At 37.0% G+C, this 27,168-nt stretch overlaps 1 protein-coding gene across 2 annotated transcripts in view; it reads right to left on the reverse strand.

Annotated features, from left to right (window-relative positions):
- Window positions 1-12,519: 12,519 nt before the first annotated feature.
- Window positions 12,520-27,168, reverse strand: part of LOC141499967 (maestro heat-like repeat family member 5) — a 125,381-nt gene continuing 110,732 nt past the window's right edge. For both annotated transcript variants that reach the window (XM_074202799.1, XM_074202798.1), the window contains exons 27-30: window positions 27,006-27,128; window positions 16,227-16,329; window positions 15,379-15,453; window positions 12,520-12,762 (exon numbers count right to left, since the gene is read on the reverse strand). In XM_074202799.1, the coding sequence (XP_074058900.1) occupies window positions 12,674-12,762; window positions 15,379-15,453; window positions 16,227-16,329; window positions 27,006-27,128 (390 nt within the window). In that variant the 3' untranslated portion in view covers window positions 12,520-12,673. The remainder of the gene's footprint in view (window positions 12,763-15,378; window positions 15,454-16,226; window positions 16,330-27,005; window positions 27,129-27,168) is intronic.

Below are 27,168 nucleotides of genomic sequence, written 5' to 3' on the forward strand. Positions count from 1 at the left end.
TAGTCTAAACCCCTTATTTTAGAGAGGAAGAAAACTGAGACTCTACAAGGGAAGACTTTGTTCAGGATCATAGTATATGTCATCAGCAAAATTAATATTCAGATTCAAGAACCTAGTTCTTCTCTATGGCTAGATATTTTAGGTGAAGGGAGAATGCCTTGCATCCTAGAAACCACCACCTACTGGTGGTTGCTGTTCAAATCTCTTGGCAGGGCTTCAAGTACATATTATGACAGCTTAGAAGACCATTCCACAAATTAGAGAAGAGATTGTTTGCACCTGTGTGAAGACTCAAGTTGTCTCTTAGCAATAACCAATGAAATAAATGGTATGTCGTTTTCCAACAAGTTTCTTTTATTCTCTTCCTTAGTCACTAGGTACACCAGAAGGAACCAGCATGAAAAACTGTCTCAGGGTGTAATATAGGTTTCCTTGACAGATAATGAGTTTCCTATCATTAATGAGATTTAAGCAGAAACTGATGGGATACTATAAGGGAAGGACAGAGTATGGGCTAGAGAACATGAGATCCTTTTCAGCTCTGAGATTGCTTTCACTGTAAAACCCATCTGTATGAGAGACCATGTATTAACTGAATCTCAACCCCTACTTACCTGATCTGGGGATCAGAAGAGAGCAAAGGAAATATTCAGGAATTTTATGACTTTGAGCTTCCTCCCCAACATATATATCCATTCTCTACCTTGACCTGGATTTTCTTGACACTGTTGACACTCATTCAGGCCAAGCCCACTCCAAGACATGCATCATGCTGTTCTCCCAGATGTGAAATAGAGAAGGCACTATTTCTGCTCAGATGCAGAGCTTTATCCATCAGAGTTTACATCCTAATGAAGCACTCTCTCCTCAGGGAAGCTCTTCCTGACCAGTCATAGAATTTCAGACTTGAAAGCAACCCCAATGGCTCTGTAATCTAACTCATACTGGGAAAAACAATCTATCTAATTAGATGGTCATCTAGTCTTTGCTTGAAGACCTCCTGTGAGAGACAATCCCCTGCTTCCTAAGGCTGTACACTTCACTGATGGGTCTCTCAAAACTGTTAAGAAGTTTTCCCCTGATCCCAAACCTAAATTTGCTTCTTTGACAATTTCTACCCATTGCATTTGCTTCAGTTTGATGAGATCCAATAAAACTGTCTCCTTATTCTGGATGATCACTAATTTTCTAGATGATCATTAATTTCTTAAATATTTTCTAGAATTCTACCTGTTATTGAAGTCAAATTCATTAGTTTGCAAGTCTTCTATTGCCTTAAAAAAGTCCCAGATTAGGTACCACAATCTTTCACATAAGACTATTAATAATTCAGCATTCCTATCCATCATTCCTTTTGATAGTTAAGGATATAGCTCATTTAGGCCAGTGATGATGAATTCATCAAGGACAATGAGGTATTCTCTTATTTTGGGGTTCCAGCTTTTAGAATCATTGTTTTATAACTGAAAGGGACCTTAGACATTCTTGAGCTTAGTCCCTTCATTTATTTCATTGATGGGACCAATAGGGATAAAGGAATTTGGAAGGGTCAAACAACTGGTTAAGTATCTGAGAAAGGAATTGAACTCAGGTCTTCCTGACTCCAGACCTAATACTCTTTCCACTATCTTGCAAGTCACTTTTAGCTCTTTTTGCTTCATCTCTTCCAATGTAGTCTCAATTTTATTTTATTTTATTTTTTTAGGACTTTTTGCAAGGCAAATGGGGTTAAGTGGCTTGCCCAAGGCCACACAGCTAGGTCATTATTAAGTGTCTGAGACCGGATTTGAACCCAGGTACTCCTGACTCCAGGGCCAGTGCTTTATCCAATGCACCACCTAGCCGCCCTCTAGTCCCAATTTTATTATACTTGATAATGGTGGGAAAATTAGAAGAGATATAACATATAGGATAGGCAATACCCGCACTCCTGAGCCCAGTTCAAAGCCCTCTCTGCCGGTTTATAGAATCATCCTGAAGCCAGGCACATGGGAGAGAGAAAGCCATCACAAGTAGCAGGCTCAAGTATGGGACCTCAGAGAGAAAAAGGTGAGTTTCTAGCCAATATGAATAGTTATGAGTTCTGGGTGGGGCTGTGGTGGACTGCTGAAAGGTGAGAATGATTCAAGAATGATTGTTTCGGGTGAAATCTACACTATTGATTTAGGCTGACTGGGATGAGAGATGAGGGACAAAGTCATTCCCTATCTCTTCCCTCTCTCTTCTAGAAAGGAGCTAAATGGTCCCATGGTATTTAATAACTTTTGTCTTAATTCTTTTTTTTTTCCCAGCTACATTCAAAGTTAGTTTTCAATATTCATCCATTTGCAAGTTTATGAGTTCGATATTTTTCTACCACCTTCCTTCCCTCTTCCTCTACATGGCAGTGAACAAGCTGCACATGGACAGTTATGTTTAATATTTCCATATTAGTCATGTTGTTAAAGAGGAATTAGGGGGAAAAACCATGAGAATGAAGAAACATAAAAGAAATTCTTAAAAAAGTAAACATAGTATGTTTTTCTCTGTATTCAGATTCCACAATGTTGTTTTTGTTTTTTGCATTTTTTCTGGATGTGGATGTCATTTTGCATAATGGATCTCTCTGGGTTGATTTGGTCACCAACCATTGAAAGGAGCTGCATCCATCATAAACTGATTGATCCCACAATGTTGCCACTAAAGTGTAAAATGCTCTCTTGATTCTTCTCATGCCAGTCAGCATCAGTTTATGCAAATCTTTACAGACTTTCTAAAGTCATGATTTCTTCCAGAACAATAGTACTCCATAACATTTATATGCCGTAACTTGTTCAGTCGTTCTGCAGTTGATGGGCATTCCCTCAATTTCTAATTCTTTTTCTTTTTCTTTCTTTTTTTTTTTAAGTTTTTGCAAGGCAGTAGGGTTAAGTGGCTTGCCCAAGGTCACACAGCTAGGTAATTATTAGTGTCTGAGGCTGGATTTGAACTCAGGTACTCCTGACTCCAGGGCTGGTGCTCTATCTATTGCGCCACCTAGCCACCCCAATTTCTAATTCTTTCAAAAAAGCTGCTACATTTTTGTACGTGTGGGTCTTTCTCCCCTTTTTATGATCTCTATGGGATATAGACCTAGTTAGATCAAAGGGTAAGCACAGTTTTACTGCCCTTTGACCACAGTTCCAAATTACTCTCCAGATCAGTTCACAATTCCACCAATAGTGTATTAGTGTCCCAGTTTTCCCACTTTGTAAGGGACTGTTGTGTGTGGGAGTATTGTAAACTTCCATCACCTGGTGTCCTGATTGATTGGAGAATGAGTGCCACAGGAGTGGGAGTGGACCAGGGACTGGTGAGGATATTTAAGCACTTGTGTTCTGGTAAATAAACGGAGAACTTGGAGAACTTTCCATCCTTGTCTCCCGCCTCTTCAACTTTGGCTTGGGAAAGGATAAGCTAGTCTGGCAGGAACCCAATACCACTTCCTCTCCAACATTGAGCATTTCCTTTTCTGTCATCTTAACCAATCTGATAGGTGTGAGGTAGTGCCTCAGAGTTGTTTTAATTTGCATTTCTCTAATCAATAATGATTTGGAGCATTTTTTTCATATGACTGTAAATATCTCTAATTTCTTCATCTGAAAACTTCCTGTTCATATCCTTTGATCATTTATCAATTGAGGGATGACTTGTATTATAATTTGACTCAGTTCTCTATGTTTTAGAAAGGAGTCCTTTATCAGAAACATTAGTTGTGAAAAATTATTTCCCAACTTTCTGCATTCCTTCTAATCTTGGTTGCATTGGTTTTTGTTTATACAAAAAACATTTTAAATTTAATGTAGTCAAAATCATCCATTTTGCTTTTTATAATGTTCTCAATCTCTTGCTTGGTCATAAAACCTCTCCCCTCTCCTTAGATTCAACAGATTGACTATTTCTTGCTCCTTTAACTGGTCTGTGATATAACCCCTTATGTCAAATTACCATACCCATTTCAACCTTATTTTGATAAGGTTGTGAGATATCGGTCAATGCCTACTTTTTTTGCTATACTATTTTCCAGTTTCCCTAGCAGTTGTCAAATACTGAGTCCTTATCTCAAAAGGAAGAATCTTTGAGTTTATAAAACAGTAGATTACTACAGTCTATACTATATACTATTTCTTTTGCAGATCAGGATTGCTACCCATGTTTTTTTTTTCTTTTGCTTAGCTGAAGCATAATATATTATGCTCCAAATTTTTACCTCTACTTTTTGTGTATCTCTCTGCTTAAAATGTGTGTGTTTTTTTTGTGAAAGATGTATTGTAGGATTCTGGTTTTTAATTCACTCTGCTATTTCTATTTTATGGGAGAGTTCATTCTATTCACACTTAGTTATAATTACTAGCTGTATCTTTCTCCATCCTCTCTTCCTGTTTGTACTTTTCTTGTTCCTTTATCTTTATCCTCTCACCAGTGTTTTGCTTCTGACTTCCTCTTGATCAGCCCTCCCTTCGATCAGCTCTCTTCCCTTTCCCCTTTTATTTTTGTAAGACTTTAATTTTAATTTTGCCTTTACTTTCCTACTCCCTTTTATCAGCTCCTTCTTCCTCTTTTTTCTCCCTTCCCCTCCCCATTTTCTTGTAGGGTAGGATAAATTTCTAAGCCCAATTGGGAACATATTTTGGGCCAAGTTTGTTGAAAGCAAGATTTGCCCAGAGCTCATGCCCTCCCCCTTCTTTCTCTTTCCTGTAATAGGTCCTTTGTGCCTCTTTAAGTGATGTTATTTATCCTCTAATGATTGCCTTCTCTCAGTATAATCCTTCTTTTCATGTCTTTTTTTTTTTTTTTTTTAGGTTTTTGCTAGGCAATGGGGTTAAGTGGCTTGCTCAAGGCCACACTGCTAGGTAATTATTAAGTGTCTGAGGCCGAATTTGAACTCAAGTACTCTTGACTCCAGGGCTGGTGCCACCCAGCCACCCATTTAAAATTTTTTTATACTTTTCTTGTACCCACAGTCTTTGTCAAGGTAAACTCCTTTTATACTTTATCCTTTTCTCAAGGGCTGATTTATTGATTGATTTATGAGCATTGTTGCCTCATAATCACTTCCTATTCAACCCCTTAGTCCAAATACACTCCCCTTAACCATCCCATTAGAAATTACAATTCTCAGGAGCCATAAGCATCATCAAACTATAATCAGTTTATACCCATAACCTCTTTCCAGGTATGTTCTCTTTAATTGTCCCAATAGAAATGCAACCTTCATGAGTTAAAATATCATGCAAAGCAAAATCACTTCATGATCCATTTATACTTATACCTTCTAAGTACATTCATTCCAGTTCTCCAATAGAAATGACTCTCAAGAGCTTAGGTATTAGCTAAAGCATTATCATTTTTATGATCAATCTGTACTCACACCCTCTGCCTCTTTTAACTATTCTAAGAGAAAAATAGTTCTCAAGAAGTATTATCTTCTCAATAGGGATTTACACAGTTTAATATTGACTAAAATTTTCCCCCCTTTCCATTTAGCTTTTTATGCATTGCTTGAATCTTTTATTTGAAGATCAAAGTCCTCTGTTTCAGTGAAGATCCATCTTTTCCCCTGCAGGCTGGTTGATTCTTGGTGTAATCCAAGCTCTTTTGCCTCTCAGAAAGGCCCTTAGATCCTTTAATGTTGAAACTGATAAATCCTACATAATCTTGACTGGGTTCCTTGAAGTTTTTATTCTGGGATCTTTTTCTGGGGGTGATAGATTTCTTCAGGGACTATTTTGTCTTCTTGCTCTAGGACATTAGGGCTGTTTTCCATGATAATTTCCTGGAAAACATTGTCCATGATCTTTTTTTTGATCAAGGCTTTCAGATAACTTTTTCCTAACAGACTACAATTCATAAATTATTTATCTATAAATATCATAAATTACCTATTTTTCAGGTTGATCCTTTTTTCTAAGAGGTACTTTACAGTTTAAAAAATTTTTTTTAGCCTTTTGGTTTTGTTTTTGATGGAATTTTGATTTCTCACAGTCATTAGTTTCCATTTTGTCCAATTTTGTGTTTCCTTTTCAGTTGGTTAAATTTACTTTTAGAAGAGTTGTTTTTCAGTTGGTTAATTTTACTTTTTGATGAGATAGTTTTTTCTAGTGGTTTCACAAGTAGATGTTTTGTCACTGCTTTTCTCTTCTGAGATGGTATTTTTATAGTCTCTACCAGAATAATAACTATGGTTAGTGTCCCCCCCTTTTTTTGCTAATTTTGATAGTTGAACTCTGCTCCCAGAGGTATTGTTTCAAGCTTTTTATGCTAGATCTGGGGGTCTTTTCAGTGGCTTATGCTTGCCTTTCTCCCTGCCTATGGTGTTTCAGATACTAGGGGTTTGATTCCTGCATTAGAGTTGCCCAACCCAGGTCCACCTGTTTCATTAGCCTTCCAAATTGGGGTTGAGACCCTCACTTCTGATCCATTGTATGTTGGTTTGCTGAGCTAGGTCTCAGGATTTGCTGTAGTTAAGAACCTCCTGGTTTTTCACATTTCCTACTTATGTTGGACTCTAAAGACTTGATCTTTTCTGAAGTTCCTCCATGATATCTTGAATTGAGAATTTGTTTCACTCTTGTTTTTTCTGTGAGTTTTGTTGCTTTAGGGTCTGTTTAGAGGCTTTATTAAAAGTTGTTTTGGCAAGAGTTCTCAGAGCTTTCTAGCTTTTCACCATGATCTTGGTTCCGTCCAGGAACTCATCTTTTGTCCCAATTCTTACTCAGACTTTAGTCATTGAATGGGCATTGCCTCAGACAAACTGAGACCTAGGAAAGACCAAGGTCACCACTGCATCCTGGGCCATCACCAGTTGACCACTATTTTTAAACTATTAACCTTGCTAGAAAACCTGTTAGCCAGCAAAAATTCTAAGCTATATTTTATTTTATTTAAGGTTTACAAATAGATAGGGAGTAGGGGGAGGGGATAGTGGAATCCCCCTTTTGGAGACATCTTGACCAGCTGAATTAGGCAAAGTGCTTTGAGCCATTCTAAAATCATTGAAGGCAAAGACTGGAGGACAGATTTATAATATGCCTGATCAAAAAATTGAGACTAAGCTTCTTCTAAAAATCTAATAAAGAGCCACAGGAGGGAATAATGGTGAGTGGGAGAGGCTGTTTTACAGTTTGAAAAACTTTTGTGGAGGGTTGTTATAGGATATTTCACTCATATGAAAAGTTTCTTCACATACCAACTCCCCCACTCTTCTCTCATCTTGGTCTTCATAATTTTATGTATAAATTCCTAATTCCTACAGAAACTTAGTGTTTGGGTCACATATTTGGTACTTTTTGTATCCTGCCTTTTCTGAGTTTTTTTCCCTTTGTCATAATTTGAAAGTGACATTAGAACATATATTTGGAAGACCCTTAAAATATAGTATACAAAATATTAGGACTGAAGAAACTTTAAAAAATATAGAATAATGCTAGAAGGATCTTAGGTAGCAGAATATCAGAAAGGACTATAGACATTTGGTTCACTTTTTCTTCTTATTCTCTCAATGTTATAGTAACACATTTCTGATTAACCTCTGAGGGCTTGCCTTCTTTCCTCTTTTTCCCCAAATCTCTTCCAATATGTTGGCACCTTTTTTGTTTACAAATATAACCAAGTCTCTTCCTGCCTTCCCTAAACTCAAATCCTTTTACTTGACCATATTCCCTTATTAAAATTTTTCCCTTATACAAATTCTTAGAATATTTGTCCTCTCATCTCATATTCATTTATCAAACTCTTACAATCCAGCTTCTGATCATTACATCTTAGTTGCTCCATCTGATAGCTTTTCATTTTCCTTGTGGTCTCTGAAAATTTTGATGTTGACCACTTGTTTTTGTAGAATCTTGCTTATCTGATGCTCATTTACATATCTGACTTCGCCTTTTCAGTTTCTTTCGGTGGATTGACAACTATCTTCTACCTATTTAAGTATTGGTATTCCTCAAAGCTCTGTCCTCAAGTTTTACTTCTTTATAACCTCTCTTGGTTATTTCATCAACTCCCATGGGCTCTAAATTCTATTCAGATAAAATTGTTATTTCTTCTCCTACCCCCACAGGATGCAAACACTTTGAGAGCAAGGACTAGTTCATTTTTGTCTAGTATCTCCAGTACCTAGCAGAGCTCTTGGCACTTCAAAAACATTTTCTGGATGCTTGTTGGTTGGTTGGTTTTTCTAGTTTTTCATTGAGGCAAACTGGGTCATCTTTTGTTTCACTTGTCTCACTTCTTACCTAGCCTTAAATCATTAAATGGGTATTTCCTCAGATAAACTGAGACCTGGGAAAGAACTTGGCTTAAAAATGCCAAGGTCTCTCACTATATTCTGGACCATTGCAAATTGCTTGACTTACATCTTGCCATTGGACTCTGATGATTCTGGAGGAGAAAGAGGCTGAAGATTTTGCACAACTCTGCTTCACTTAAATCCAATCCATTTGAAGGTCAAGTTATCACCCTCCTGAAGTAACTGGTTGTCTTGGAGAACCAAGGAACAAATCCCTCACGGTCAATTGTCTGCTAGATATTTGGGTGTTTCATTATTTCAAACTAAATATATAAACAACATAACTTAGTATCTTATTCACTTAAATCTGAAATTCCTCCAAACTTACCCAATTCTGTCAAGAGTACTACAATCCTTGTCATTTAGATTTATAACCTGAGTCATCTTGCCTTCTTGGTACAATTGCAATCATTTGCTAATATGCTCAATTTAACTTTACAATCACTCTTGCATACAACTTCTCTCCATTCACACCACCACTATCCTAAACTATCATTTGTAGTCTCTTAACTTGTGTCACTTCTATTGTCTCTCCTTTCCAAACTGTCCTCTTGGGGTGGCTAGGTGGCACAGTGGATAGAGCATTGACCCTGGATTCAGGAGGACTTGAATTCAAATGTGACTTCAGACACTTAATAATTATCTAGCTATGTGACCTTAGGCAAGTCACTTAACCCCATTTGCCTTGCAAAACAAACAAAAAACCCCCAAACACTCCTCTACATATCTGCTAAAATCATTTCTAAAACACATCTGACCACGACAAATCCCTGCTAATACCACTACTAGTGGTTCCCTTTTGCTTTTAGGAAAAAGACAAATCAGTTTGGCATTTAATATCACCCATTCTTCTTATCCCCCAAATTGACAGTCTTTCCTGTTTTAGTTCATTTTCCTTTCATGTACTAAGTCTTCTAGCCAACTTGGTCTAGTAGCTGCTCCTGAAACTTGGCATCCCATTCTCTGTCTCTGGGACTTTACATAAACTAACCCCACATATCTGAATTGTACTCTTTCCTCAAATTAAGTCTCTTAGACTAGTAGTCTCCAAATCAGGGACCATGTATCCTCCAGGGTTTATAACATGACTGCTGGTGATCCAAGGCCAACTGATCATAAAGTGGGAATCTGGGTCATATTCTACCCTCCCCATGATAGCTGATATTGGATCTTATCTCCAACACATGACCTTTTATTTATTCCCCAAATACTCCTCTAGTCTGTCTTTTTCCACTGATGTGTAAGCTTCCAACTTCTTTTGTACTAAACTGTTTTAATCCAGCTACTATCCAGTTACTCTCTGGATCTACACAAATGGAATTAGCAAAATCCTTTCCCTTCTGAATTTACACATTCCACATAATTTATACATTCCACATTCCTTACATCATCTTGTGGTTTCATCAGGTACTCTTTGACTGGTCCTTTTGTTTTTATAGTAAGAGGAATCATAAGATTGGATAAGCATAGTCTCAATTATCTTTCCCATCAAGCTCATTCATCATGCAAATTTCTATTTTTGTCAAGGTTATTACTATCCTTTTGGTCATCCAGATTTGTAGCTTTGATATCATCCTTAGCCTCCATATTTCAACCACATATCCAATGCCAACGCTGTAGTTTCTTTTTTGAAATGTAGTACTTGTTGATTGATCATTATCTAAAGTGATGGAATCACAGATCAGTTTTGTGTGTGTAATCCACATGCTTCACATGTTTGATTTAAATCTTACAAACTTAGCTAAATCTCTAGACTAAGAGTATGATGCTGTCAAGACAAAGCCAAAAAAAAAATTCCCCAAAATTTCTTTTCCTTCCTCCATTATGAAAACCAACATTATCACTACAAAAATATTCATTGGTTATCTTTATTTTCTGAAAAAATACTTAAACATTATTGAATTTAATGCTATGAGTTTTTTTCTCCAACAAGAAAAATTTGACAATCTTTTTATATGTGCTGACAAATGTCTATCAGTAGTATGATATCTATAATGTCTATCAGTAGTATGATATCTAACATATTAAAAAAAACTCCACAACATTCTCAAACTATCCTTTAAGGAAAGTTGATATTAAAAAAAGTTTTTACATCATTTCCCAATACAGCCAGATACTTTCCCTCACCCAAAGAACCATCTTCTATTACAAAGGAGAAAAAAGACAGTATAACAAAACCAAACAATTCATCAATCAAATCTAACAGTATATTCAGTGCTTGACATATTCAATTTCAGTTTTATTATTCTTTCCATTTATTGGAATATTCCATTCCAACAATTCCATTATTGTAGCCATTGTTTGTATCCTGGTTGTGCTTACTTCATTTTGTTTTAGTTCATATAAATCTTCCCATGTCTCCCTGTGGTCTTCATTGCCACCATCTATTGAACCATTCCCCAAATGATAATCACCTACTTTTTTTCCCTCAACTCTTTTCTATTGCTAAGAATACTTTCTTTGATCTCTTTGGGATATATGACTAACTGTATGGTCTCTGGATCAAAGGATATGAATATTTTACTCATTGTTTTATCATAATTTCCAATTTCTTTTAGCATGATTATCAATTCATGACTCCACTAATTAGCATGGTTGTCTCTCTACAATTCATTCAACATTGACTACTCGTATTTTTTTCATTTTGATGACTCACGAAATCTCAGAGTTGTTTTACTTTGTTTTTCTCTTATTTTGTATGATTTGGAGCAATTTCACTTATGAGTAATAAGTTTGCAATTCTTTTGAGATTGTTGTTTCATATCCTTTGACCACTTATCCACTGAGGACTGGCTTTGGGTTTTAAATATTTGGGTTGGCTTGCTGCATATCTTTGTATATCAGACAAATGTGATATTTTAACAGTGAATAAGAAAGTAACTGCTTTTTGAAAGAAGTTCATCCTAAGGGAAAGAACATTTTGAAAATGGATGTTTAGAAATATTTCTATTGTTATGTGATTTTGTTGCTCAAAATGATATGTATTACATTTAAAATCTATCTGTACACTTAAACAATTTGGAAATGGAATTTTCTAGTCTGTTTTTCTTCAAATGAAGATTTTTTTTTCAGTGAGTTCTGAATTCATTTGTTGAAAATCTAAAAATATAACACTTTCCAATTAGTGTTGATTGACATCAGAGAAGATGGAAATTTGCTGGCCAAATTTCAACAACAATCTTTTGTGTTACTGATGAAATAAGATTGAAAAATGAGTATTCATGACTTAGCGAAGCCAACCACACATTTTTTTTTTCCATTTGGATTTAAGTATCTTTGTAAAGTATCTTTTTCAGGTGTGACAATAATTAAAATCAAAAATGAAATAAACTGGACTTTAGAGATAAATATACATACATATACTGAGGGAGTGCGTGCTCTAGAATATGCTGCAAGTACAGGAAGGCACAGTCAAAAAAATGTTTGTAGATCATTGTTTTAAAAACCTGAGCTTCCTTAAATGCTCAATTTAGGTGCCACTTCCTTCATGAAACCTTTTCTGATCCTTCCTGTTTATGGTCTCTCTCTCTCTCTCTCTCTCTCTCTCTCTCTCTCTCTCTCTCTCTCTCTATTGATTTCTAGTTTTACCTGTCAAATGTGCCCCTCCCCTCCTTCCACCCCCAGTAGAATTTAAACTCTTTGGGGTCAGCGACTGTTTCATCTTTTATCTTTGAATCTAGCACTTAGCACTGGGCCTAGCCCAGAGTAGGTGATTAATAAGTGTTTGTTGAGCAATTAAGTAATTGAGGCTGGGGTTGGGGGAGGCTAAGGAGAAAAGGGGAGGATGAAAGAAGCCCTAGGATTAGCTTAAACCAAACTCAAACCCTCTGAGGACAAGGAAGTATACTAGGTGATTCCTTTCCAAAGAGAACCATCTTCTTTGCTATGAAGTGGTGGAACCAAGAGTTTGGAGGTAGGCACCCTTCCTATACCAGCCTAGAAGGGCATCCTGGACTCTTAATTTGTAGGAGAACCATAAGGCACCAAGAATGATTTCATGAATGAACACCTCTACAACTCAATTTAAGCTTGGTCATTCAGAGTCCCTTGTAAGAGCATTTCAGAATCCATGAGGAGGAAGCAGATTGGAGCTCTTGGTTTGACTTGGTCTCCAGGGCACCTTGCTTACAAGTCCAAGAAGTCCTTCATAGGAGGGAAAGGAGCTTTTGGAATGGAATAGGAACAGAGTGAGGGACAAGCAAGAGGTCAGAGGCTCCTTTGAACCTATTTTTTTCTTTTAAATCAAAAAAAGAGCAATCAAACAAAAACAATTGGGGAATAAGGAGGGTGCCCAAAAGGAATAGGAGACATCAGACATAGAGGAAAGAGGAGGGTGATATGGGATAGACAAGGTACGAAGTCAGGGTATTATAGTTGACCTTCCTCCAGGAAGATGGAATGCCTTGTGGCGAAATCCCTGATGGCCTGGTCTGGGTCTTGCTTGAGTTCTTCCAAAGCTCAAAGAGAAGAAAGCCCAGTGAGACAAAACCAAACAATTCATCAATCAAGTCTGACAGTATATGCCTCTACCCAGGGACTACCCAAAACATTCCCATGGTCTGCGTCCTGGATCTATTGCTCCCCAAGGCACAGGGTGGGGATGGGCTGCAGTTGGCATTCAAAAAAAAAGAAAGAGCCCTTGTCTCCTCATCCCCCAAAGTGAAATTCATACACACACACACACACACTCCTATATATGCATGTGTGTGTATGTGTGTGTGTGTGTGGTGTGTATGTTTTTCCCCTCCACCCTTAGCTTAGCCTCAGGGCTATTGGTAGACTGAAGCAGGGTTAAAGGGCAGGAGGGAGAGGGAATAGGAATAAAGTCAAACTTTAATAATTGGGTGAGGCTGTAATTCAATCACAGAAGTAAGAGCTGAAAGATGTCACTGGTGTAACTATAGAGCTTTCTTACACCTTACTTTTCTCACAAAGTAAGGGGGATAGCCAGTAAAACTGTTACTTTTCCCATTTTAGAGATTAGTCACATAGGAAATGCTTAGCAAATATTTGTTTAGTTGAATGGAATATATAGCACTGTATTCATGTTTCTATGGCATGTTTATAAAGTACTGCCTTCACAATGATCTCATGAGGTGGTTGATGCATAATTACTCCAATTTTCTGGTTGAGAAAACTTAAGACTTGTAGTGATAAAATAACTAACCACAGTTGCATAACTTAGCAAGATTTGAACCCAGGTGACTCAACTCCAAATTCAGAACATTAGGAAGAGTATGGGACCCTAGAATATAGCATATCAGAACACAGAATATATGAGATTCTGGGGACCTTAGAACATAGTATGTAAGAACATAGAATACTAGAAATAGAAGAAACCTTAAAACTTTGGAAGTTAGAACATAGAATGTTTGAACTGACAGGGACCTTAGAGCATAGGCTATTAGAACATAGAAGAGTAGAGATGGAGGAAACCTTAGAATTTAGAAAGTTAGAACACAAGATTTGAGTTGGTAGGGACCTTAGAACATAGAATGTCAGGACACAACACTGGAGAGAGAGATGGAAGAAATCTTAGAACTTAGAATGTTAGAACATAGAATAGCAGAGGTGAAAAAGAACTTGGAATTTATAAAGTTAGAACAGAAGGTTTGAGTTGGTAGGGACTTTAGAAGTTAGGGTGTTAGAACATAGAATGCTAGAGTTGAAAGAGACTTTAGACTTTAGAAAGTTAGAATACAGAATGTTCTAGTTAGATCACAGAATGTTAAAGCAGAGAACACTAGAGATGATAGAAAGCTTAGAACTTAGGATATCAGAACATAGAACAGTAGAGATGAAAGAATCCTTTGAACTTAAGCTGGAACATAGAATGTTTGAGTCAGCAGTGACCTTAGATCATAGAACACTAGAGATAGAAGAGACATTAGAACTTAGAAAAGTAGATCACACAATGCTTGAGCTGACAGGGATATTAGAACATAGGATGTTGGGACTTAGAACGTTAGAGATGAAAGAGAACTTAGAACTTAAGACTGTTAGAATATAGAATGTTAGAACTGGAAGGAACTGTAGAGCGCAGAATGAAGAATGTTAAAAGCTAGCATATTTCTTTGTATTCATCTAGTTCAACTCTGTAGTTTTTACAAAGACAGACATTTGACTTAAGAGAGGAGAAAAACATTTCTCCAAGGTCTCTTAGAGAGATTTAGTGCCAGTGTCATGGCTAGAACTCATTCTGAGTTGCTTTGTACCTTTTAAAGTCTTTATATTTCTATTACCCTATCAGAATATCCACCTCACCTGAGAACTAGGGCAGGGATTATAAACTGTATAAATTAGATAAGTGGGGGCTTCAAGAGGGAGAAGATATCTCATCTGATGTTGCACAGCTTTTGAGTGGCAAAGCTGGGTATAAACCTCAAGTTTTTCTGATTCTAAGATGGCAAGACTCTGGCAGAAGAGTGAGAACAAGGTGGTTGGGAGGAGAGAACGGTCTCCTTCATTGGCCTTGAAATCCTTTGCAAGAAGTTTTTTTTTAGTTTTTTGCAAGGCAATGGGGTTAAGTGGCTTGCCCAAGGCCACACAGCTAAGTAATTATTAAATGTCTGAGGCCAGATTTGAACTCAGGTACTCCTGACTCCAGGGTTGGTGCTCTATCCACTGTGCCACCTAGCTGCCCTGAATTTTTTTCTTAAGAGCTGGTTTCTTCTGGTCCTGTCTACCATTTCTATCATCTTCCTTCCTTCCAAGGCTGATGCCTTGGGTTGTGTATAACTGGTCCTATCTTTTTATCTTTTGCTGCTGAGGTCCTCTCCTGAAAGCTGAGTTTGTGATTAAAGGAACCTGAGAGCCATTTGGATTGGGAGTCCAGTGCTGGCCTGGTTTTCCTTTTCTGGGTCTCAGTTCCCTCCTCTGTAAAATGAGGGAATCTGGCCTAGATGACCATTGAGACCCTTCCAGATCTGACATTTTATATTCCACAGTTTTAGATCCCCAGGACTAGTGGAAGCCCAAATGGTAGAAGGAGAGGAGCAGGGAGAGAAAGATGGGATGGGGTGGCAATGTGGGTAGTCAGGAAAGGAAGGGGCTGATCCCAATCTGGGACTTACTGGAACAGAGGGAGATCAAGTCAACTTCACTTGCTTTCTGCCATATAGTATTAGGATAATAACAGATGGTGTAGCCTGAATGGACAAACAAACAAAAGGGTTTCATTGCACCCTCCCTAGAAGGGGATGGTGATATTAGACGTGGGAGATAGCCCTAAGTCATCTTTGGTTCTCTAGCAATTCCTCTTTATTCTCCTTTCAGGGTGGCTTGAAATCAGGAAATAGATAAAATTAGGTTGGGGTGTGGTCAGGAGTGGGACTAGGAGAGGGCTGAAACGGGATCTAGGTTGGGAGTTTGGTCAGCACTGGCATTATAGGCACTTGGGTGGTTGGGTGCTTGCCAGATGACTGGCGTTTCAGCGACTAACTTTCTCTTTCATCCATAGCCAGAACGGAGGTTGTGCTGCAAGAAAGGGAGACAAAAGGGGAGTAGAGGAGTAAAGTAAAGGACAAGAGAGGAATTGGGTAGATAGCAAAGAAGAGAAATGAGACAAAGTAGGAGTGGACGAAAGGAATGGAAGAGAGTAGAGCAGAAGAGAGGAGACCCATGAAAGAGTGAGAGACATGAAAGCTGAGAGGAGAAAAGGAGGAGTAATAAAGTAGAAGAGAGGAAAGAGATAAATAAGAGGAAAATTGAGAGAGAGAATAGAGAACAGAAAGGGAGAAGGAGGAAGTAAAAGGAGAGACAAAGAGGAGAGGAGGAGGGATAGGGAGAGAGAGAGAGAGAGAGAGAGAGAGAGAGAGAGCTGCTGGAGGAGGGATAAGAGAGAAAATAAGAAAGGAAAGATGTAGGATAGAAGAAAAGAAAAAAGGGAGAAGGCTCAGCATATTTCAGTTTCCCCCCTTACCTATAAACGTGATAGCTGAAATTTTGAGGTTTCGATGGGGACTTTGGAGATATCTCATGGCTTGTGAGAGATGGATAGGAAATTCTCCATCACAATTCTCCACCTGTATTAGAAAGATGATATTGAGGAGGCCTTCATTTTATAGGTTTGACCACCTTTTCTCCAAGGGTTATGGTCTTATATGCCAGGGATAATTGTGCCCTTTGCTCTTTGGGTTCCTTCTCAAGGGAAAGAAAGATCAACTATGACCTGGGACCTGGGCCCTTAACCTGTAACCTGTCCTCCCCAGGTATCTTGAGTGTTTACTGTATATTTTCTCAATCATTAATAATGCACATTCATAATAATAGCTTTCAATTCTAAAGGGTTTAAAAGTTTACAAAGTACTTTCTTATATTAATCTTGTAAGAGAGATAGTGCAAGAATTGTTAACTCCATTTTTCAGGTGTGTAAACTGAGGCTTAAATGCCATAAAATGAATTTGTTCATGGTTATCACACAAGTAGGTGGTATCAGAAATGGGTCTTACACCAATGTTCTGAAATTCAGTCCTCCTTTCCACTGTTTTAACAGTGAAAATCAGACATTTACTGAACACCCACTGTATTCTCAGTCCTGTTTTGGTTCTTTGGGAGGGAAAGGAGAAGGTAAGATAAGATTCCTTGTAATACTGTAATACAGGGTAGAGGGGGCCAGGGATCATGCCCTGAGATCTGGAACTTTCTTAAGGGCAAAGGTTTTACCCTCTTAACAATTCCACCTCTTTTTCACTAAGTTACTCTACACATGGTTCAAGAGAGGAACATAGCATGAACACAGCAACAGTTTTTTTAATATCGATTTAAAAAATGACTGCTAATAATGAGACACAACTTGAATGATAAAGCTCTCAATGGCAGGAAGTAAAGAATATGAAAGTTGGAACATAGACCCTTAGTATATAGAATGGGGACTGTTGAAGTTAGAAGAAAAAAACACTTGAATATAGAGAATTGGACATTAGAATTAGAACCAGGGGTGTGCTGGAGTCAACTCTTAAGAATTGAGTGTTAATTTTCAGTGTGATTACTTATACCTTGGACAAATTAGGGCTTGATTTATTGTTTTATTGTCTATTTTAGAAATGATGGGAGAAAATGTTAATGTAGATTAAACTTAAAAGCATGACTGTACATTTTTTTGTCCCTGAATAACTTGTTGTTAAATATTTACCAGGACACCCAATTCCCCTTCAGCATAAGGCCCTTTATCATCCTGGTTGCTTTCCTCTGGATGCTCCCCTAATGATCATTATCCTTCCTAAAATGTCTTGTGCAGGAATGAACATAAAACTCCAGAAGAGGTTTGACCAGGGCAAAGGTTAGAAAGATGGTGACATCTTCATCTCCAGAAGCCACATTTCTCTGAATGTAACCCAAATTCACATTACTTTTTTGATGGTCAAATCACATTTCTGGTTCACTCCAAATGTGCTTGATTATTCCATCTGGAATAATTTGTGTGTGTGTCTGTTTGTGTGTGTGTGTGTGTGTGTGTGTGTGTGTGAGAGAGAGAGAGAGAGAGAGAGAGAGAGAGAGAGAGAGAGAGCATGCCTATTTTCAGAGTGTAAAGTGTTGTTTTCATTTATATTTATTTTACTTTTACTGACATATATTCAAAAGGTCATTTATAATGTCAAATTCTTCTTTTGAAAACTTTGACCTCTCATATACTGTAGACTGGTTTCTCTTGGTATTTTATGCTCTAACATTTTAATTTAAAATATTGAATATGTTTGAATATGATTAATCCTAAAATGTGACATGAGAGAGACACAAAGAGCTATGGGAGTAGGGAAAGCTTTTTGGAAAAGACAGGTGGTATTGGAGCTTTTGGCCCTAAAGGGTGTGATAGATTCACTAGTTAGAAATGAGCCTGGAGAGAAGGAAAGGAAGGTGTTTTCTTTGCTACATAATGCCACAATGAATAAAGTTTTTCTTTCAAACTATATGGTATTCTTTTTTTTTATCCCCAAAAGAATTGATTTTTATCTATGACAAAAGTTGATTAACATAATAGAAGTCAAATCCTGGTTCTAAAATAAGCTTAAAATAGTAAATTTAGTCATATTTTCTCTACAGTTCCATTAAAATCTTTTTTCCTCCTTTACATGAAAATCCTTAGGAAAGGATAGACAACTGGAGATGGCCCCTGATGTAGTGGGAGACCTTGACCTTTTTGAGCTAAAATCTGTAGATCTGTTTGATTGGGGTGCTACTTATTCAATGATTAAAGTTAGGTAAGAAAGAGATGAAGCAAAGAGGCAAGGAATGACCACTTTGGCCTAGCTAAAAACAATCCAACTGGACGAGCCATCTCCAGTTGTCCTGGTCCATATCTAGCCACTGGACCCATTTATTTCTCCTCAGAAAGTGATGTTGACTTTGCGCAATATTCTCATTTCCTGATACCATAGACTTCAAGATGAAGGATAAACATCATCAACAAGAAGTCCCTATATCTTAGGTGTCAGACTTTTGTTGTTGATATTTGGAACACATTTTTTTCTACTCATACTATTTCTCTTTTAATCCTGACTTCATTAATTTTATTTGCAAAAGTTTTTAATTTCATGTAATTGAGAGTTGCTGTTTCATTTCAGTCATATTTGACCCTCTGTGATGCCCTTTTTTTCTTGGCAAAGGTATCAGAATAGTTTGCCATTTTCTTCAATTAATTTTCTAGATGAAAAAACTGAGACAAACAGGGTTTAGTAGCTTGTCCGGTGTTACATAGCTTGCAAATAAATGTCTGAGATTGGATTTGACTGTACGTCTTCCTGATTCTAGGAATCACTCAGTTGCCTTTTAGTTGAAGGTATCTATCACTTTCCCCCTTCCCCCTCACTGCTTAAAAAATAATTCTTCCCGTAACCAGAGTTCTCAAAGATATTTGCTTTCTCATTTTCTATTTTTTATTTTAATGACATGACTTTAAAAATTAAAGTTCATAAATTATATTTAATTTATTGTGGTATATATGGTGTAAGTCAGTGGTGTTGAAATGGAAACAGAGGCCACTAAACCTTTGATAAGGATCCCAGCCAGGTGCATTGACTGTTTTGAAACATAATGTTATCTATATTTGATCTGGTTAGTCTGGTAGCATTTCTTCTTATTGAAGACATATTAAGGTCTTTGTAACTACTGTTTCCTTTTGTAGATGCTCACTAAATATTTCTTTAATTTGAGGATTCGAATTAGAAAATCTAAGGAAATGATAACCAAACCACATTGGCTGATAGTTTGCTGATACTATTCTTTTCCATTGCCTACCCCTTAAAAAAATGGAGACATTTTCCATTCTTCAGATCTGTGTTATTTCTCCCATTCTCTAAAATCTTTCAGGAAGTATCAGTGCACTAATCAACAATTTCATTTTCCAGTTCTTTTAGTAGTCAAGAATGTAGTTTTTCTGGTTCAGGTGAGTTGAATTTGTTAAGGGCAGCTGGGGATTTTTTCCCTATCTCATTACTTTATCTTAGTAACAACTCTCTTAATTAGCCATTTTTAGTTCATTTTCAATGCCAAAGTTTTCTGAGGAAATGAAAAGAGAAAATTGAGTAATCCTGTCTTTTCTCTGTTGTAATCATCATTGTTCCTTTTATCCTGAGAAGTGATCATATTCCTTCTTCCTCTTCTGTCTTCCTTAGCTTTCCTTGCCATTCTCTATTCAAAATGAATTTTTGCCTTCTGGCAGTTCTTATAGGACTATGCCTTTGAATTATCCTGTTCTGTGCCCTTGTTTTCATTGTTCATACATATCTCTAAAAAATTGTCCTTGAGTTCATTATGTGTCCATATTAATCTCTACGGTTTCTGTTTTTGCCTTCTCATTGGAATTATTGTATCTTCAGCATTTTATTCTTGGGCACCTTCCATCCATTCTGAACTGATATCCTTTTGTAGAATCTTTATAGGATTCTATCTGTCCTTCCCATGAAATCTGTTTTCCCTTTTTAAATCTACTTTTCCAAAATCTAAAGTGCTTCTCAGAATATGCCTAACTTTTCTCTATTATAAAATCAAGAATAGTGGTGGTGATGATGATGATGATAACTGGCATTTGTATATTTATATAGCACTTTAAAATTTGCCAAATAATTTACAAATAGTCTCATCTGACCTTCACAACCACTCCAGGAAAAGATGTTACTATTATCCATATTTTATGGATGAAGAAACTGAGGCAGAAAGAAGTTATTACCTAGGGTCACAGAATTCGGCTTTGAAGCTGGATTTGAACTTGAGTCTTTCTGATTCCAGGTCCAGTACAACCAGCTTGTCATGTAGTTGCCCTCCTTGGGATAAAATAGTTCTTTCTCCCTGAAGGTCCCAGAATTTCTACTCTGGTAAAACCATCTCCTCCTTATTAGTGAGACTCATATCCTCAGAGAATATCTAATCCAGGATTTCCTAATGGAGAATCTATGAAATCGTTTTTGTTTTCTTTGTATCCCTATGTACTTTCTTCATTTAAAAACATTATTCTAAGAAACAGTCCTTAGGTTTCATCAGATTGTCAAAGGGCTTGAAGTGTGTGTGAGAAGGGAACTTGATATAAAAAGGTTAAGGACCTGTCCTTAAGGACCTAATCCTCCCATTTTACAGATGAGAAAATAGACCTAGAGAGAAGATAACTTACCCAATGAAGGTTGCCCAGCTAGCTAATAGTAGAGCTAGTTCAACTCAGTTTCTCCAGTCCTAGTCTGGTAAAGGACATTCCTTCCTCTATTTCTCTAAGATCACTTGCTTCTCTAAGGATTTGAACCTAAAATTCAAGTGAACTGACTTGATGGCTTGGCTGGTGGAGCTCTCCATATAACAGGAGGCTCTAAAGGTTTTACTAAGCTTGGGTAAAAGTCTTTGAGACACTGGAGCCTTGGCAGAGTTCACTGCTGCCATTGCTTGAGTGATGGGAAGCCTTCCTATTTAGAAATTCTTAGAGAAACAAGAATTCAGTACATTCCAAGTCACCTTCATTTTAAATTGGGTTCAGGGGAAAAAAGAAAACCAAAAACTAAACCCAAATTGCTACTTCTCTTGAGTGGAAAATTTTTAGTGGGAACGTGGGTGTGAATTGAGAACATGGAAACATTTGCTCTACTACTTACTATTTTTTAAAAAAAGATGTTGAGAATGCAGGTGTGGGTGTGAAAGACAGACTTGGTAAATAAAGAATGTGGTAGATTTGCAGATATGAGATTGTCAGAGCTGGAAGGGAGCTTCCAGGATATCTCTCCCACCCTCATTAACAGAGGACTAAAACATGGAGAAGGGAAGGGTCTTGCTCAAGGTCATATAACCAGTGATAGGTTTGAACAAAATTTGAACTCAGGTTTCTAATCAGATGCTCTTTTCATTGCTTATTCAATATGTTAGTTCCTAAATTAAAACAGCACTAAATTGTCATCTTGGAAATGACCTCTTGGGGTGGGGGCTAGGTTGCGCAGTGGATAGAGCACCAGCTCTGGAATCAGGAGTACCTGAGTTCAAATCTGACCTCAGACACTTAATTGCCTAGCTGTATGACCTTGGGTAAGTCACTTAACCCCATTTGCCTTGCAAAAATCTTAAAGAGAGAGAGAGAGAGAGAGACAGACAGAGAGAGAGAGAGAGAGAGAGGGAGAGAGAGAAAAGGAAATGACCTTTTACAATATAGAGTGTTGTGCCAGGTCATAGCAAGTAGCTTTTGTTGAATTAAATGGATTCAATAATCCTTCCTTCTGAGATCTGACCCCAGTCTGCCATTAATAATAATCATGGAATCCTAGATCAGAGGTGTCAAATGTGTATGGTGACAGCACCTCTAAGATTTTTTTTTTTTTGCAAGGCAAATGGGGTCAAGTGGCTTGCCCAAGCCACACAGCTAGGTAATTATTAAGTGTCTGAGACTGGATTTGAACTCAGGTACTCCTGACTCCAGAGCTGGTGCTTTATCCACTGCTTCACCTAGCTGCCCCTGTCCACTGTGCCACCTAGCCACCCCTAACACTTCTAAGATTGAATTAATTAAATTAAGCTTCACAAGATTAAAATGTAATTGGAAAATATTTAATAAATAAATCAATAAACAAATACAATAAATAAAAATAAATAAAATATAAAATGTTATAGATAATGTTAATGTGTTTTTCAAAGTCAGTATGCAGGCAGGGATTTTTATGTATGGTTTAGTGACCATTTCTACTTGAAATTGGCTAGACCCATGGTCTAGATTTTTATGGATGGAAAGGACCTCAGATTCTATAATACTGAAGGCAGAGCAGGAAGGAACCTTAGAAAAGAAAATATTAAGAGGTGGAAGGAACCTGAAAAGCCATCTAATTCTCTTACCAACAGTTTGATCTCAGTTTATGTTTTCTACTTAATAATAAAATTAGACTGCTATTGGTACAAATGAATTCCTCCAATGGTGGCAATGTTCAAATTCAGATTGAATATTTTCAAGTGAACCAGTGACCATATTTTATGTAAATTTAAAAATGCAAATTGGAATAGATGTGGCCATTTGTGGTCATTATATCATTACTTTTACTAAGATAACTTTTGAGGAATGGAGATAAACTAGAATTGGGTTGTAAAAGTTGCACACATTAGTAAAATTTGTTTTTATTTTTAATTATTTTTTGTTTTTTGCAAGGCAATAGGGGGTTAAGTGACTTGTTCAAGGTCATACAGCTAGGTAATTATTAAGTGTCTGAGACCACATTTGAACTCAGGTCCTCCTGACTCCAGAGTTGGTGTTCTATCCACTACACCACCTAGCTGCCCCAAAATTTGTTTTTAAATAGAAAAATTGAGAACCAGAGAGATATTTCTTGTTCACAGTTAAATTTAAAGTTAGTGACTGAGACAGGAATCAAACCCAAGACTCCTACTTATGATGCAGGGGAAAGATGAAGAGAATTGTGAATGTAGAAATTGGGTGGAGATGTAAATTGACTACCACCTACTCTTGAGATGTAAATTGACTTAGAAGTAAGAGAATTATGATTGTAACAAATAATTTGTAATCTCCTCAAATTGGGTGAAGATCCCCATTACCATTGATTCATTGTTTAATGTAAAATTCGTATCCTGATCTCCTTAGGTTTTATCCTCTACCTAATTCCTGGTCTAGTAAGAGAGAGGGAGTTCACCTTTTGCCCTCTGGATGAGAGGCAAGACCTAAAAACCTGGCTTGGACTCCAGCTCAAGGCCACAGTCTTCTCTGACCATGACCCAGCCAACACTGCTTGACTGTTCTCTCTCTCTCTCTCTCTCTCTCTCTCTCTCTCTCTCTCTCTCTCTCTCTCTCTGTCTCTCTCCATCTATCTCTCAATCTCTCTCTCTCTCTCTCTCTCTCTCTCTCTCTCTCTCTCTCTCTCTCATAGCCAATGGTTACACTTAAATGTATATGCACTTTTCCTCTTATATAATGTTCCCATTCCCCTCTACATATCTTATACTCAGGCCAAAGTGAACTGTTAAACTCATCTGTTTAATATTTTCTAGCTTCTTACATTACTCATGCTGGTACCCACACTCTCTACATTATCTTCACCTATTGATGCTCTCTCCCCATTCTAGAGTGACTTGCTCCCTGAAACCTTCCTGGATATCTCCAGGTCAAAAATGTTTTTCTTCTTCTGAATTGTTACCTTCTCCCTCCCTCCCTTTATTCCTCCCAGCATCTTTTGAATATATTTTTTTTATTCTTTCCTCTTTCTCTTTGTCTTTGCCTGTCTGACACTCCTTGCTAGGTTGGGAGATCCATGAGGGTAGAGATGCTTTCCTGAATCTCTTTTATATTTCTCCCAGAACCAAGTACAGAGTTTGGCAAGAAATTTTTGCTGAATGAATGGAATTTGCAGCACAAAGGCTCTTCCTTTCTATAAAGGTCATGTGCCATTTTTGCTCCAATAGGAGGATTTCCATTGCTGTCTGTAAGAAGTTCAAACCTTTCATGTGGACATTCAATATCTCTATAATCTGGTGTCAATCTACATTTTCAACTTTCTTTCCTATTATTAATCTCTTCCCTTTAAGGAGTTCCAAAGAATTCTATTGCACCAGATGATCTAGTCTACACATATTCTCTTCTTCTATAACTGTAGCCTTTTTGCTTTTGTCTACCCTAGGTTCTACCTTGGATGCCCTTGATCTCTCTTTTCTTAGCTAGTTCTTACCTATTAGAATAAAAGTTTATCTGATTTACTCTGCTCCTCCAGGAAGTCTTCCTAATCCCTCAGTCAAAAAGGCATTTACTCTCAGACCTTGCATAGTACCTTCTTGACACCTCCCCCCCACTTACCTTTATCATTTAGCAATTTGTATTATAGCTACTTGGGTTATGTCTTAGCCTCCTATTACACAATAAATTCCTCAGGGTTGGTACCCTGAGGGGTTGGTACAGGATGAGTGTGAAGAAAGTGCATCATCAACCTTAAAGTGCTATGCAAATATGAATTCTTTAATTATTGTTATTGCTCTTATTACATAAACTTCATTTCTCTCTAGAAAAAACTTTCTTTTTATTTACTATGGTCAGATCCTTAATGAATACAATTGTAGTTATCTTAAAGAAAGGGGATTAGTTATTTTTCCCATTAGAGGAATCATATAATTTATTTGTTTGTAATTTTATTTTTTGGGCAGTTCGATGGTGCAGTAAATAGAGTGCTAGACCTGGAATCTGGGCAATTCCAGAGGACCACTGATAAAACATACTCCTCACCTCATGAGAGGAGATGCAGAAAGAGACCTATGGTGAGGATTTGATTTTGCTTGACTTTGCATATGATAATGGGATTTCTTTTTCTTTCTTTCAATTTGGTGGTGGGTGAGTTCTCTTCAATTTGGGGTAGTTGGAGAAATGGGAGTTAATTCTAGTTAGCAAAATGAAAAAAATTAGAAATATAAGAAAAAGGGGGCGGCTAAGTGGTGCAGTGGATAGAACACCAGCCCTGGAGTCAGGAGTACCTGAGTTTAAATCCTGCCTCAGACATTTAATAATTACCTAACTGTGTAGCCTTGGGCAAGCCACTTAACCCCATTGCCTTGCAAAAACTAGAAAAAAAAAGAAATATAAGAAAAAAAGGTCATTGAGAAAAAGAGAACAGAAGGATGGTCAGTGGGAAACAGACACACAGGACAGTTTTGAAAACAAAATTCAACCCTTTGAATTTGTTTGGATGGTGAAGCCAGCTGTTTGTGATGCAGATTCACAGCAGTGCATGTGTTCCTCTGTTCCTATCATGCTTTACTAGAGGAAATATCCATCTTATTTGATGTTTAATTAGCTCAAAATATAACAAAATTTTTTTTAGTTATTTCTGACTCTCCATGACCCCATTTGGGATTTTCTTGGCAGAGATACTTAAGTAGTTTTGTCATTTTCTTCTCCAGCTCATTTTACAGATGAGGAAACTGAGACTAACAAGGTGAAGTGATTTGCTCAGGGTCACTTAGCTGGGTAATGTCTGAGGCTGGATTTGAACTCAAGATGAGTCTTCGGGACTCCTGGTCCAGTTTTACCTCTTGAGTCACCTAGCTGCCTCTTGGGGAATTTTGATTAGTTGCTTCTTTAGGTTTTTCAATTATTTTTCTTTACAATATTATTGTATAAATTGTTTTCTAGCCTCTGCTCACTTCACTTTTTATCAGTTTATTCATATACCATCACTTGTTCAATTATTCCTCAATTGATGGGCATACCTTTTGTTTATAGTTATATGCTACAACAAAAAGAACTGCTTTAAATGTTTTTGTACACATGGGTCTTTTTTCTTTTTCTTTGGCCTCTTTTGGTATATATTTGTAGTAGTGTATCATTGGGTAAAAAAAATGAATGTTTAGTGTTTTTTGGGGTTTTAATTCTAAATCGCTTTCCAGAATGGTTTCCAGAACCAATGTCTTAGCTTTACAAAAAATGTATTAAAATGACTGTTTTCCTACTGCTTCTCTAACAATGGGTTTTCCTTTTTTGTTATATTAGTTATCATTTCAGTTATTTTAAATTTCTCATTTTGTATATTAATGGCTTAGATTTCTTCCTCTGAGGACTGCATGTTTTATTTTTTTGACTGTACTTACCTAACTTACCTATCTCTTGTTTTTATATAATTGAGTCAGTTCCTTATGTATCATGGATATCAGATTTTTATAGGAGAAATGTGCTTCAAAGATCCTCTTCCCTTCAGTAAACTGTTTGCCTTCTAGTTTTGACTACTTTGTGCAAAAACTTTATAGTTTTGTATAATCAAAATTATTTTTTATTTTCTGTGATTTTCTCCTCTCTGTATTAGCTATTTCCTTTCTTGATCTTCTACTTGGTTTATGATATGACCTTTAAATCTAAGTGATGTATATATTGAGAACTATACACATATATATGTGTGTGTGTGTATGTGTGTGTATAGATTAGATATGTATTGTAATACACATATGTGTATATATAAATACATATGGCAGTAAGTATATAAATATAAATAAAGTGAGTAATGATTTCTTAATCTAAATCTAATTTTTCCAGGCTGCTTTCCAGTTTTCCCAGATCTTTTTCATCAGATATTGAGGTTTTGCCCCAGTGGTTGAAGTCTTTGGGTTTATCGAACATGATGATACTGTGTTTGATTTTTGTCAGTTATATATCAAGTCTCTTTCACTGATTGACTACTCTTAGCCAATACCAAATAAAAGCTTAATCTTTAAAGTTATTTTTGTCTCTCCCTTCTCACCTCATCCTTGATGCACTCACCAGAGAGGACCAGAGAAAATGGCGGGCACTGAGGCCTTTTTCCCAGGCCAGTGTACAGAACAATGTGTGACGGAGCTTCCAGTTCAAAAACACAGCACAGCGGTATAAAGTGAACTTGCTTTTCTGTAAGGTAGAGAGAGAGCTGGTGGATCTTACTCTCCTT

Source organism: Macrotis lagotis, chromosome X, assembly GCF_037893015.1.
Source record: "Macrotis lagotis isolate mMagLag1 chromosome X, bilby.v1.9.chrom.fasta, whole genome shotgun sequence".
In the NCBI taxonomy this organism is placed as follows: domain Eukaryota; kingdom Metazoa; phylum Chordata; class Mammalia; order Peramelemorphia; family Peramelidae; genus Macrotis; species Macrotis lagotis.